Raw genomic sequence first — 13,101 nt, 5'->3', positions numbered from 1 at the left:
CTGAGACGAGGATCATGGTTTGCGGCTAGTTTCAGCTACTTAGGCCCACTGCAACTCATTGAGGCCCTGTTTCCAAATAAATAAAAAATCGGGTTGGGGTTGTAGTTTGGAGGTAGAATGTCCTGGGTTTAATCCCCAGTAACTAATATATACCAACACACACACAGGCATTAAACTTTTACTTCCATGTTAAAAGCTAGTTTTTATTAAACAAAGTATCACATTCATACACAGTGTTCTTTGGCACCTCTGCCTAAGAATGACAGTAATCTTTAAACCATTATCAGAGTCCAAAACAAGAAGGCAGAGATAGCTGCTAATTAAAATCTCCCACAGCTGTGCTGACACTATGCCCTAATGCTGTGCTACCCAGGTTGTGCTGCTGGGAGGGACCCACTGTAGCACTTCTAGACCTCTATGAAAGGGGACTAGATGCAGGCAGCCTCTAGGGAAGAGCAGAACCTTACTACTAAGGAAACAGGTACCTCTCATCTGCCTTAGCATAAGAGAACTAGAATGCCAGAAAGTGAAAGGAACTTTCATTTTTACAGCATTTCCCCCAAGCCGTAGGGTCACTCTTGATTGAGGCCAAGGGGCCCTCCTCTGAGTGGAAGACTCAGTCCCTTAGGTTTTCATTCACCATGCAGGGGTGGGACTATTGCATATGCTTTTCTCTTTCATATGTTCAGCTAGGAATCCTAAAAGGATGTCGCTAGGCTGTTTGACACTGTCGTCAGAGCCCTCAAGGGCCTGTAGTAGAACTTCATGGCTATCACAAGACCATCAGTCTGAATCCAAGTCATGGAGGTTGTCATAGTCAAACTCCTTCTGTACATCCAGAGGGTACTTGCTCCACACCTGTCGCCTGGTGCCTCTCTCCTCCTCACTGAGGGTGTTGTATTCATCAGAGCCTAGACAGAGATACCAGGAATGGACTCACTGTATGACTTTATAGGCTGCTGCAAGAGCCCCTTCCCGTCTCAAAAAGGTCTGTTTTGTTCCCCCATTATAAAATACTTGTTCGCCGGGTGTGGTGGTGCACGCTTGTAATCCCAGCATTTGGGAGGCTGAGACCTGGAGGATAGCAGTTCGTGGACAGCCTCAGCTACTTAGTGAGGCTTTCTGCAACTCAGTGAGACCCAGTTTCAAAATAAAGGATAAAAAATAGGGCAGGGGATGTAGCTCGGAGGTCAAATGCCCCTGGATTCCATCCCCAGACCCGCAAAAAAAAAAAAAAAAAAAAAAAAAAAAACTTGTTCAATAAGGAAAATGGCCAGGCGTGGTGGCGCACGCTTGTAATCCCTGCCTTTGGGAGGCAGAGACAGGATCACGCAGGTTCGAAGCCAGCCGCGGGTGCTGGCTTAGGAGACCCTGTTTCCAAATAAAAATGTAAAAATAGGTCTGGGAGTGTAGCCCGGAGCTAGAAGGGCTTCCAGGAACCCCAGTACCACCAAAAAAAAAAAAAAAAAAAAAAAAAAAAAAAAAAAAAGGGGGGGGGGCGAATGAAGAATATAGAACAATCTTTTTTTTTTTTTTTTTTTTTTTTGGTGGTACTGGGGTTCCTGGAAGCCCTTCTACCTACGGGCTACACTCCCAGACCTATTTTTACATTTTTATTTGGAAACAGGGTCTCCTAAGCCAGCGCGCGCGGCTGGCTTCGAACCTGCGCGATCCTCCTGTCTCTGCCTCCCAAGCGCGGGGATTACAAGCATGCGCCACCACGCCCAGCTAGAACAATCTTTTTAAAGCAACCATATTCCTACTGTCTTGAAACCAAATCCCATAACGTGGAAATATTTTGTCACTTCTCCCTTTAGAATAATTTTGTTTAATTGTTCATTAATTTTGTCCCATTGTTCGTTTGTTTATTGTCAGATACCAAGAAATTATTTTTACTGGCTGTACTTAGAAGAATGCAGTCACCAAAAGAACTAGATTGCAAGGGCATCACCCCTTCCTCTTTCCCTAGGCACCACATCTGTGTTATGTCTTTCTCAAAAAAGTTGGAAATGTATCAATTTCTTGAGAGGTTAGACAGCTGACTTGTGAGAACCCTGGGCCTGGCCCTCCTGATAACCCTCATTTCCTTATTTTCTCCATGGGAGTAGACAGGAGAGTGGGCTAGGTATTTTACTTAATCCCAACCACTGAAGTTGGTGCAGTTTCGTCTCACTTGCCTAAGATCCACAGGAAGGGAACAAGAGAACTGAGAGCTGGGTACAGTGGTGCACACCTGTAATTCCAGTACTTGGGAGGCTGAGACGGGACCACCCCAGGTTTGGGGCCAGCCTCAGCTACTTAGCAAGTCTGTTTCAAGATAAAAAATAGAAAGGGCTGGGAGTGTGGCTCATAGGTAGAATGTCCCTGGGTTCAATCCCTAGTACCAAAAAAAAGAAAAGAAAAAAAAAAAAAAAAAAAAAAAAGAGAAAGAAAGAAAAAGAGCTGGCATGGGCATGGTGGTGCATGCTTGGGGCCCTCCACAACTTAGTGAGACTCTTATTTCCAAATAAAGAATAAAAAAATCAGGCTGGGGATATGTATCTTGGAGGTAGAATGCCCCTGGTTTCAATCCCCAGCATCACCAAAAAACAAAAAACCGAAGGAAAAAAAAAAAAAAAAAAAAAAAAAAAAAAAAAAAAAAAACCACTGAACCCAGGCTTGACGTACTCCCAGCTGTCCCTCTGGAAACACTGCGCAGTGGCAGAGAGGCCGGCCCACCCAGTCTTGGGTCCTACTGGCCCCTCCCTATCTGACCGGCACCCACCTCTGGAGTCTTCGTCGTCATCGCTGCTCTCCTCCTCTGGGTACTCGTTTCGCCAGTTGTTCTCACTGTTCTCATCATCTTCATCATCATAAATGTCTTCTGGTTGCTGATCATCATTCACCTGCATATCTCGACACAAACACGAGTCGGGTCAAAACCTCTAAGGTTATGCTTGATTGAGGACTAACAGCTTTGGGGGAAGCTATTAATATACCGACTGAGGTAGAGGTGCCACGTGAGAAAGGCAGTCTAGGAGTTAGTTTAACTCTTCTCCACAGGAGCAATGTGGAATGTTAGGCTGGGTGGGGGCGACAGTAACCCTCCTCCACCTTCACCAGAAGGGAATGCAGGGTAGAGGAGCAACAGTTCTGAACAGGTAACACAGCAACCCTCAAATTCCTGAAGAGCAGCCAGGTGGGAGAGGGATTATATGGACTGTGGGTAATGCCAAACCTCAGAACCAACACCCAGGAATAGGTGCAGGAGGGTGGGGTAGGGGTATGCAGGGGTCCCAGGTGGGTGCCTAAGGAACTATGGTTCCAGTGCAGGTGCCAGGGTGATGTGCTACTCTTGCGGCAAAAGACTTGTCACCTTCTCTTTTCTCATTAATCACATTAGAATTTAATATTTGTTAGGATGTTACCTTTCATCATGCAAAGTTTTCTTATTTATTTATTTTTATGGTACTAGGGATGGAACCCAGGGGCATTTGACCTCGGAGTTACACTCCCAGCCCTATTTTTCTTTTTTTTTTCTTTTTTCTTTTGGTGGTACTGGGGTTCCTGGAAACCCTTCTACCTCTGGGCTATACTCCCAGGCCTATTTTTTATTTTTATTTGGAAACAGGGTCTCTTAAGCCAGTGAGGCTGGCTTTGAACCAGCGTGATCCCCCTGTCTCCGCCTCCCAAGCGCGGGGATTACATGCGTGCGCCACCCCAGCCCTATTTTTTATTCTTTATCTCACTGAGTTGCAAAGGGTCTCACCAAGTAGCTGAGGCTCTCTTCAAACCACGATCCTCCCGTCTCAGCCTCCCAAATGCTAGGATTACTAGCTTGCACTACCACACCTGGCTCGGTTTTCTTTTCTTTTAAGGTACAATAATTTCTTTCTTTCTTTCTTTCTTTCTTTCTTTCTTTCTTTCTTTCTTTTTTTGCGGGTCTAGGAATGGAACGCAGGGGCATTTGACCTCCAAGCTACATCCCCTGCCCTATTTTTTATTCTTTATTTTGAAATAGGGTCTCACTAAGTTGCAGAGAGGCTCACTAAGTAGCTGAGGCTGTCCGCGAACCGCAATCCTCCGGTCTCAGCCTCCTGAATGCTGGGATTACAAGCGTGAGCCACCACGCCTGGCTTTAAAGTACAATAATTTCAAAAAGTTTTGTTTTCATTCATGTTAAGACTGTGGTTTTATTCTGTCTTTATTTTGTTTATTTTTCTGGTATTGTGGATGGAACCCAGGGGCATTCTACCTCTGAGCTAAACCCTTAGTCCTATTTTTTATTCTTTTTTTTTTTTTTAAGCAGGTCTGAGGATAGAACCCAGGGACATTCAATCTTTGAGCTACACCTCCTCCCTATTTTTTATTCTTTATTTTGAAATAGGGTCTAAGTTGCAGAGAGCCTGACTAAGTAACTGAGGGTGTCCACAAACTGTGAATCTCTGGTTTCAGCCTCCCGAATGCTGGGATTACAAGCGTGCGCCAACCATGCCCAGCTCTATTTTTTAGTCTTTATTTCATAACAAGGTCTCACTAAGTAGCTGAGGCTGACCATGAACTGTGATACTCCTGTCTCAGCCTCCCAAGTACTGGGATTACAAGTGTGGGCCATCTTGCCCGGCTTCTGTCTTTGTTTTATTATAAGACCTTACACATATTTACCCTTTGAGAGTAGGAAGCTATAAACAGGTAGCTGATGTTATAGATGTTTCAATTTTGTAAGATTCATTAGAAGTAAAAACTATTCAAGCAGACAGTCCCAGAATTTCCTACACTAAACCCAGGTTTATAAGAGGCATTCAAAATAAATTTTTTCCTCTGGCCACAGAAGTGCATGCCTTCAATCCCAGCTACTCTGGCGGCTGAGTCAGGAAGATTACAAGTTTGAGGCCAGTCTGGGCAAATAACTTAGCAAAAACTTGTCTCAAAATGAAGTGAAAAGTGCCAGGATGGCTCAGTTGTAGAATGCTTGCCTAGCATGTGCCAGGTCCTTGGTTTAATCCCCAGTCTCCGCCCCCCCCCCCACTCCTTTTTTGCGGTACTGGGGATGGAACCCAGGGACATTCTACCTCCGAGCTATATTCCCAGCCCTATTTTTTATTCTTTATTTTGAAACAGTGTCTCACTGAGTTGCAGACAGCCTCACCTAAGGAACTGAGGCTGGCCTTGAACCTGCAGTCCTCCTGTCAAAGCCTCCCAAATGCTGGTATTAAAAGTGTGCACCACCACGCCTAAGTTAAACTTTTCTTTTTAAGCAAGGACAAGAACTTAGAACAAGGTTGAGTAGGAGTGGAGCCCAGGGAAGCAAAGCACCCCGACCAGAGAAAAGAGATTAGGCTGCCCAATGCCCTCTCCTTATGGACCCCCTTACCAGCTCCCACTCCTGGCTGTAGGGCTGCACAGAGAGGATATTCTCAATCCATCCTGGAGTGGCCATCTCCAAATAGTAAATGTCATACACATAATCATCATGTTTTTGTTCCTCCTGGTCCTTAACTCCTGGTCCACCCTCAGATATTGTCAGCCGTTCACGGATCAACTCTACAGAATTGCAAAGGATCACATCTGGGTCAGATGCCTGTAAAGAGAAAACAGATGACTCATTCATGAATCAAAACATGATGTTTTAAGAGGAACTCAAGAGTTACCTATATTTCCACAGAGTTTTTTTTTTAATGCCACTGGGGATTGAGCCCCAGGGTGTTCTACCACTGGGCTACACCTCAGCCTCCTACATCATAGAGTAATAGAAACTGAACATGGTAGTGTTCTACCACTGAGCTACGTCCCAAGTCCCTCCCATTTGGTGCCATTCATTCATTCATTCATTCATTCATTCATTCATTCATTTACGTATTTATTTATGGTGGTACTGGGATTGCTGGAAGCCCTTCTACCTGCAGGCTACACTCCCAGACCTATTTTTATATTTTATTTGGAAACAGGGTCTCTTAAGCCAGCGCGGCTGGCTTTGAACCTGCACGATCCTCCTATCTCTGCCTCCCAAGCACGGGGATTACAAGCGTGCGCCACCATGCCTGGTGCATTTTTATTTATTTTTTAATTTAAAAAAAATTTGGGGGGAAACTGGGGATTGACCCCAGAGGCATTCTACCTCCAAGCTAATCCCCCAGCCCTATTTTTTATTCTTTATTTTGAAACAGAGTCTTAAGTTACAAAAGGCCTCACTAAGTAGCTGAAGCTGGCGCTAACCTATATCCTCCTGTCTCAGCCTCCCTAGTCCTGGGATTACAAATGTGTGCCACCACACCTGACTTATTTTTTATTTTGAAACAGTGTCTTCTAAACTGCCAAGGCTGTCCTCAAATCTGTGATCCTCCTGTTTCAGCCTCCCAAGAACTGGGATTACATGCTTGTGCCACCAGGCCCAGCCTCAGCCCCAGCCTGTGTGTGTGTGTGTGTGTGTGTGCGCGCGCGTGTGCGTGTTCCTGAGGATGGAACCCAGGGGCACTCTACCTCCGAGCTACACCCCAGCCCTATTTTTTATTCTTTATTTTGAAATGGCCTCACTATGTAGCTGAGGATGTCCATGAACCATGATCCTCCGTCTCAGCGTCCCAAATGCTGGGATTATAAGTGTGCGCCACCAAGCTCAACTCCCTTTTTCAAAATAAAATAGGGAAGCTGTGCGTGGTAGCACACGCTTGTAATCCCAGCATTTGGGAGGCTGAGACCTGAGGATGGCAGTTCAAGGACAGTCTTAGCTACTTAATGAGGCCCTTTGCAATTCAGTGAGACCCAGTTTCACAGTAAAGAATAAAAAATAGGGCTGGGGGTGTAGCTCGAAGGTAACATGGCTCTGGGTTCCATCCCTGGTACCACAAAACAAAAACAAAAACAGGGTTTCCCTAAATTGCTGAGGCTGGCCTTGAACTTGTGAGCACCCTATCTCAGCTTTCCTACGTATTGAGAATACAAATGTGTGCCACAAAGCTTCGCTCAAAACTCTCTTTTTTGGTTCCCTAGATTGATCCAAGGGCATTCTTCCATCTCCCAACTATACCCCTATTTTTATTTCTTTGTCTTTTTTTTTTTTTTGCATTACTGGGGATGGAACCCAGGAGCATTTTATCTCTGAGCTACAAACCTAACCCTAATTTTTACTCTTTATTTTGAAATAGGGTCTCACTGAGTTGCAAAGGGCCTAAGTAGTAGCTGAGGCTGTCTGAGAACTGTGATCCTCCTGTCTCAGCCTCCCAAATGCTGGGATTATAAGTGTGTGTCACCACACCCAGCTTCAAATCTCTTTATGAGGAAAATTCTGGCTTCAACTAATATGTTCCCATCTGCAGTCTAGTAAATTATGTAGCACATTAAATTTATTTTTTTGTACTGGGAGCTGAACCCAGAGGTATTCTACCTTGAAGCTATGCCTTCAACCCTATTTCGCTGTCTTTTTAAAAAAATGTGACATTCACACTTAGCACCCCTCTTCCTGCTTTTTCCCCCTACAGCCTTTACCACCACCTGACACTGAATTTATTTGTCTAATGTTTCTCACCTCTAGCTGCATATTAGGTCCTAATTGTTGTGTTCAAAGAATTTAAGAACAATAACTGATGCAATAGACACCCAGTAGATACATGTCCACTGAAAATCAAATCTAAAATTAGGCCTTCCTGCCGGGCGTGGTGGCGCACACTTGTAATCCCCGGGCTTGGGAGGCAGAGATAGGAGGATAGCGCAGGTTCGAAGCCAGCCGCGCCTGCTGGCTTAGGAGACCCTGTTTCCAAATAAAAATGTAAAAATAGGTCTGGGAGTGTAGCCCGGAGGTAGAAGGGCTTCCAGGAACCCCAGTACCACCAAAAAAAAAAAAAAAAAAAAGGAAAATTAGGCCTTTATGCAGGATGAATAATCCATCCCTAAGGTAGGTGTAGGGGTGTGTGTGTGTGTGTGTGTGTTGTGTGTGTGTGTGTAGTACTGGGGATTGAAGCCAGGGGCATTCTACCTCTTATTATACTCAAAACCTATTTTTTGTTCTTTGAGACAGGGCCGCCCTCACTAAGTTGCTGAGGGTCTAAGTTGCAGAGGGCCTCACTCACTAACTAGCTGAGTCTGGCTGGAAACTTATGATCCCCTTGTCTCAGCCTCCCAAGTCCTGGGATTGCAAGGGTGTGCCACCACGCCCAGCCATTCCTAAGGCTAAACTGTATGCTCCCCCTTATCCGTGTGCTGCTCCGGACACAGACTCCTCTCGGTGCTACTGTCCAGCGATGCCTAGAACCCACCTTGGGGCGCATACTCACTTTACAGGAGTCCGTGGCGGCGGCGACCTGTAGGTCTCCCTCCTCGTGGACCAGGTCCAACAGCTGAAAGCTTGTGTCCCCTGCAGTTTCTGAGTTCCCTGGGGTGGACTCGGCCTCCAGACTTCCCGAGGTCCCTGAGGATCTTCGGTTGGAGACCACCCGGTAGCGGCCCTCTTTCCGGATCTGGAGAGTCGAGGCGCGGAGATCACGGCGGATACGCTGCTGGCTGCCCAGGGACGGGCGCAGGGCGGCTCGTACGAGAGGCTGGACTGGCTCCTCCTGGGGGGCGGCAAGAGAGGAGAGAAGGCTGCGTCAGAATTCGCTTAGAAGGGGTGTTAGGAATCCAGCACATCTCAGCAGCACCCTAAGACCCCCTCCACTCCATTGCCGCCCAATACCTGGGAGCGCACGGTGGCCACCAACTGGAAGACATTATTCTCCGCCGCGCTCTCCAGGCCCTCGGGCGACTTTTGGGCTACCGACTCGACCTCGTCGCTCCGGAGGCGCTTACAAGCCAACACGAGAGCCTCGGCGGGCTCGGCGGTGCGCTTCCGCTTCACCCGGAGGACTGCAGTCCTCGCGGCCTCCATAGCGGCTGTCGCGAAGCACTGTGGGAAGGCGCGGGGTGCGACGGGAGCGCCGTCCAGTCCGGCTCCACGGCCCGCGGAGCCCGGAAGTCCCGCCCGCGGATCGCGGAAGTCCCGCCCCCACGCTGGCCGCGGCTATTTGGTGGCGGCGGTGGCTGCAGAGGCGAGCGAAGCGGTTCCCGCGGCGGGTGAGGCACCGAAGGTGGGGTCGTGGTTGGAAGCCTGGGTGCTGCCAGCGTCCTGTCTTCAGCCCTAGGGCAACAGCGAGGCCCTGGCGTGGCTGTGCTCGGACGTCGGGGTTTGACAGTCCGCGTGGGACGGCTCGGAGCGCCCGGGCCGGCAGGAGAGCGTGGTTCCCGGCCAGCCAAGAGCGGGGATTACAAGCGTGCGCCACCACGCCCGGCTGAGAAAGCTTTTAGTTGGCAGGTCTCAACTCAAATGCTGTCTTCCTCAGAGTGTAACTGGCTTGTTCTCTTTCTAGTGTCCTGTGCATTTCTTTCTTCACAAAGTCTGCAGTTGCTTATATTACTTTCCTTCCCCCTTTGAGTCCAAATTTTTGGTGGGCAAGCACCTCTTCTCTTGTGTTTATAATTATGGACTCAGTCCCTAACACAGTTCTTGGTATATTGAAGGTACTTAAAGTTTGAACAAATTTGGAAACAGTCTGCAAAGTTGGAACAATCTGCTCAGAAATCTTACTAGTAATACAGCACGGTTTTCCATTCATTCTGTGTCATTGATTATATGAGTTTATAGTTCTTGGAGGATGAGGAGGGGATCAGAGAAGGTCTCCTGAGTCTGGAGTATGGGCCTCTTTCTAAAAATGACAAATCATTTTAGTACTTGAGGGGATTTACCTACAGAAGGCGTGTAGTGCTTATCCAGAAGAAGTTCATTCCTTTATAAAATTATTAACACACGACATGGTTCTCATCCCCAAACATTTTATTTAGGGTTAGAGGTGTAGCTGAGTGGTAGACTGCTTGCCTAGCAAGAACAAAAAATAAAAAGAGGTTGAGAGTGTAGCTCAGAGGTAGAATATCCCTGGGTTTAGTCACTATACCACCACCACCAAAAAAAAAAAAAAAAAAAAAAAAAGATGGGAAGGAGAGTGTGGAACACCTGATTTCTGAATGATAATGGGTGCATTAGTACAGCCCAGACCTGTTGAGGAATACCTTCAAAGTTTGTACTAGGGTACTTCTCTTACTACTGGATCTCTTTGGGGAGACAGGCCATACAAAGCATCAGTATGGTGACATTATCGGAAGCAACATTTTTTAGATGAATTTTTTAAAAAAAAATTGATCTTAGAGTTATATTTTAAATAGATAGGAAATAATTGTCAAAAATAATGAAGAGCCAGGCATGGTGGCGCACGCTTGTAATCCCCGTGCTTGGGAGGCAGAGACAGGAGGATCCCGCAGGTTCGAAGCCAGCCTCACTGGTTGAAGAGACCCTGTTTCCAAATAAAAATGTATAAAATAGGTCTGGAAGTGTAGCCTGGAGGTAGAAGGGCTTCCAGGAACCTCAGTACCACCAAAGAAAGAAAGAAAGAAAGAAAGAAAGAGAGAGAGAACGAACTATCCATGAACACCTACGTTTCTACCAAAGAAAGAAAGAAAGAAAGAAAAAAGGATGTTACTATCCATGAACACCTACGTTTCTACCAACCAATTTAAGAAAAAGGAAATGCCATTACTTTTGAAAACCACTGTGTGGAGCATCTTGATCTCTCCCTTTCCTCTTACTCTCATCCTTTATAGGTGATCCCTGAAGAATATCAATTCTGTATAAATGTAATCAAACAGGTGCATTCTGTGATTTTTTTTCCTTTCTCAACATTATATTCCTGAGATTATCCATGTTTGTGTATGGCTGTGGTTTCTTGCTGAGGAGAATATTCCTGGTTTGACTTGCTGTCTTCGTGTTTTTCCTTATACGAGATGTTTAATATACTGAGACACCACCACTCCATCTCTTCATGTTCTCTTCCTACTAGCCCTTTGTTCATCTTTGCTTTCTCTTCTCACTTGCCTTTACCTGGGGGTTGTACCAAGTGAACTTGTGAGGCTGCCAGAGTTTCCAGATAGCTTTATGAATTTTTTATACTTTTTGTTATGTGTATGTTGAATATAAAAAAAATCAGTTAATTCTGGAAAGATTGAAATACTGGTTAGGAAATACTCTCTGTGGTCAATTTCTCTTTTTTTCTTTTTTTTGGGGGGGGGGTCTGGGGATGGAACCCAGGGGCATTCTACCTTTAAGCTACACCCTCAGCTCTATTTTTTATTTTGAAACAGTGTCTCACTGAGTTGCAAAGGGTCTCTCTAAGTAGCTGAGGCTGTCTGCTAATTGTGATCCTCCTGTCTCAAGTCTCCCATATATTGGGATTACAAGTGTGTGCCATCATGCCTGGTTATAACTTTGGCAATTTCTTGATTTTTCTTCCTTTTTTCTCCCCATCCCATTGTCAGATCTCATGATCAAATAGATTTCTGACAAATCTGTTGAAAGAAGTGACTTGGCAAGGCTGCTTTATGGCCAACACTGGAGAGCTGGTTGGCACCATGAAGGTCTTCTGCGGACGGGCCAATCCAACCACAGGGTCTGTGGAGTGGCTGGAGAAGGACGAGCACTATGATTACCACCAGGAGATTGCCAGGTAACAAGGGTTGGTTCACAGTCAGGGCTGCAACTGGATGGGGTGCTCGAAATCCGGCCTGAGGAGGTGTAGTTAAAAGGTAGAATGCCTCTGGGCTTAATTCCCAGTACTAAACACACACACAATAAATACATGAATGAATGAATGAATGAATGAATGAATGAATGATAAGGACTGAGGATGCAGCTTGGAAGTAGAGTGCCCCTGGGTTCAATCCCCAGTACCAAAAGAAGAACATTGTTTAGTGACACAATGAGGATTCGAGGTTCCATAATAGTGGTTTATGTATTTATTTATTTATTTTTGGTGGTACTGGGGATTGAACCTAGGGACATTCTAATTCTAACCTATACCCCAACCCTATTTTTATCCTTTTTTATTTTTTTATTTTTGGCAGAAATGGGGATTGAACCAAGGGGGCATCTACCTCTGAACTACATCCCTACTCCGATATATTTTTACTTTATATTGGAACAGGGTCTTACTAAGTTGTGGAGGGCCTCACAAGTTACTGAGGCTGAGCCGGGCAAGGTGGCGCACGCTTGTAATCCCAGCGCTTGGGAGGCTGAGACAGGAGGATTGCATGGGTACAAAGCCAGCCTCAGTCACTTAGTGAGGCTCTCAGCAACTTAATGAGACCTATTTCCAAATAAAGTATAAAAAAGGTCTGAGAGTATAGCCCGGATATAGAAAAGCGCCTGGGTTCCATCTCCAGTGCCACCAAAAAAAAAAAAAAAAAGTTACTGAGGCAGGCCACAAACTTGTGATCTTTCTGTCTCAGCCTCTCAAGAACTAGGATTACAAGCTTGTGCCACCACGCCCAGCTAGTACTAGTAGATTTTATGAAATTTAATTTATGTGTCATTGAAATGGTGCCAATATGGGCAAATTTTGTTGAATAATAAAAAAAAAAAATAAGCCAATCATGGTGGCACTTGCCTGCAATTCAAGTACTTGGGAGGCTGAGACAGGAGGATTGCAGTGTATTTAAGACTGGGAAACCAGCCAGGAGTGGTGGCGCACACTTGTAATCTCAGCATTCGGGAGGCTGAAACAGGAGGATCAGGGTTCGTAGACAGCCTCAGCTACTTAGTGAGGCCCTCTGCAACTCAATAAGACCCTGTTTCAAAATAAAGAACAAAAAATAGGGCTGGGGGTGTAGCTCAGAGGTAGAATGCCCCTGGGTTCCATCCCCAGTATCGCAATCAATCAGTCAATCAGTCAGTCTGGGAAACTGGGCACAGTGACGCATGCTTGTAATCCCAGTACTTGGGAGGCTGAGACAGGAGGATCACAGGTTTACGGCCAGCCTCAGCCACTTGGTGCAGTCCCTCAGCAACTTAGTGAGATCCTATTTCAAAATAAAATAAGTAGATAAAATAGGGCTGGGAGGTCAGAGGTCGAATGCCTCTGGATTCATTTTCCAGTGCCCAAAACAAAAAACAAAACTGGGAGAGGTTGCAGTGTCTCAGGGAGAACGTGGAGTATGAAAGGCAAATGGCTGAAGGAGGAGCCCAGGAGTAGCTGAGGAGGTGGAGAGCACTGGGAGGGAGTGGCCAGAGTGGAGAGGAGGAGAGAGCTTAGTCAAGAGAGCAGCCAG

General features: G+C 46.0%; 2 protein-coding genes across 2 annotated transcripts in view; one reads left to right on the top strand and one right to left on the bottom strand.

Annotated features, from left to right (window-relative positions):
• Window positions 1-783: 783 nt before the first annotated feature.
• On the bottom strand, window positions 784-8,839 carry SLC7A6OS (solute carrier family 7 member 6 opposite strand; the record flags this gene model as incomplete). Its single annotated transcript, XM_080703171.1, has 5 exons — window positions 784-911; window positions 2,765-2,885; window positions 5,354-5,560; window positions 8,250-8,528; window positions 8,648-8,839. The coding sequence occupies 5 exons, from the start codon at window positions 8,837-8,839 to the stop codon at window positions 784-786; spliced, it is 927 nt and encodes a 308-aa protein (XP_080559297.1).
• Window positions 8,840-11,406: 2,567 nt separating this feature from the next.
• The window catches only part of PRMT7 (protein arginine methyltransferase 7), a gene marked incomplete at both ends in the record, with an annotated part of 39,542 nt that continues 37,847 nt past the window's right edge, over window positions 11,407-13,101 (top strand). Inside the window, one exon of the mRNA XM_080703484.1 lies at window positions 11,407-11,501. Coding sequence (XP_080559610.1) covers window positions 11,407-11,501 — 95 coding nt within the window. The remainder of the gene's footprint in view (window positions 11,502-13,101) is intronic.

This window comes from Muscardinus avellanarius (genome assembly GCF_963383645.1).
Source record: "Muscardinus avellanarius genome assembly, chromosome: 10".
NCBI lineage: Eukaryota > Metazoa > Chordata > Mammalia > Rodentia > Gliridae > Muscardinus > Muscardinus avellanarius.
The sequence above is the reverse complement of the archived record's forward strand: the minus strand, read 5'-3'. Positions and strand labels throughout refer to the sequence as shown.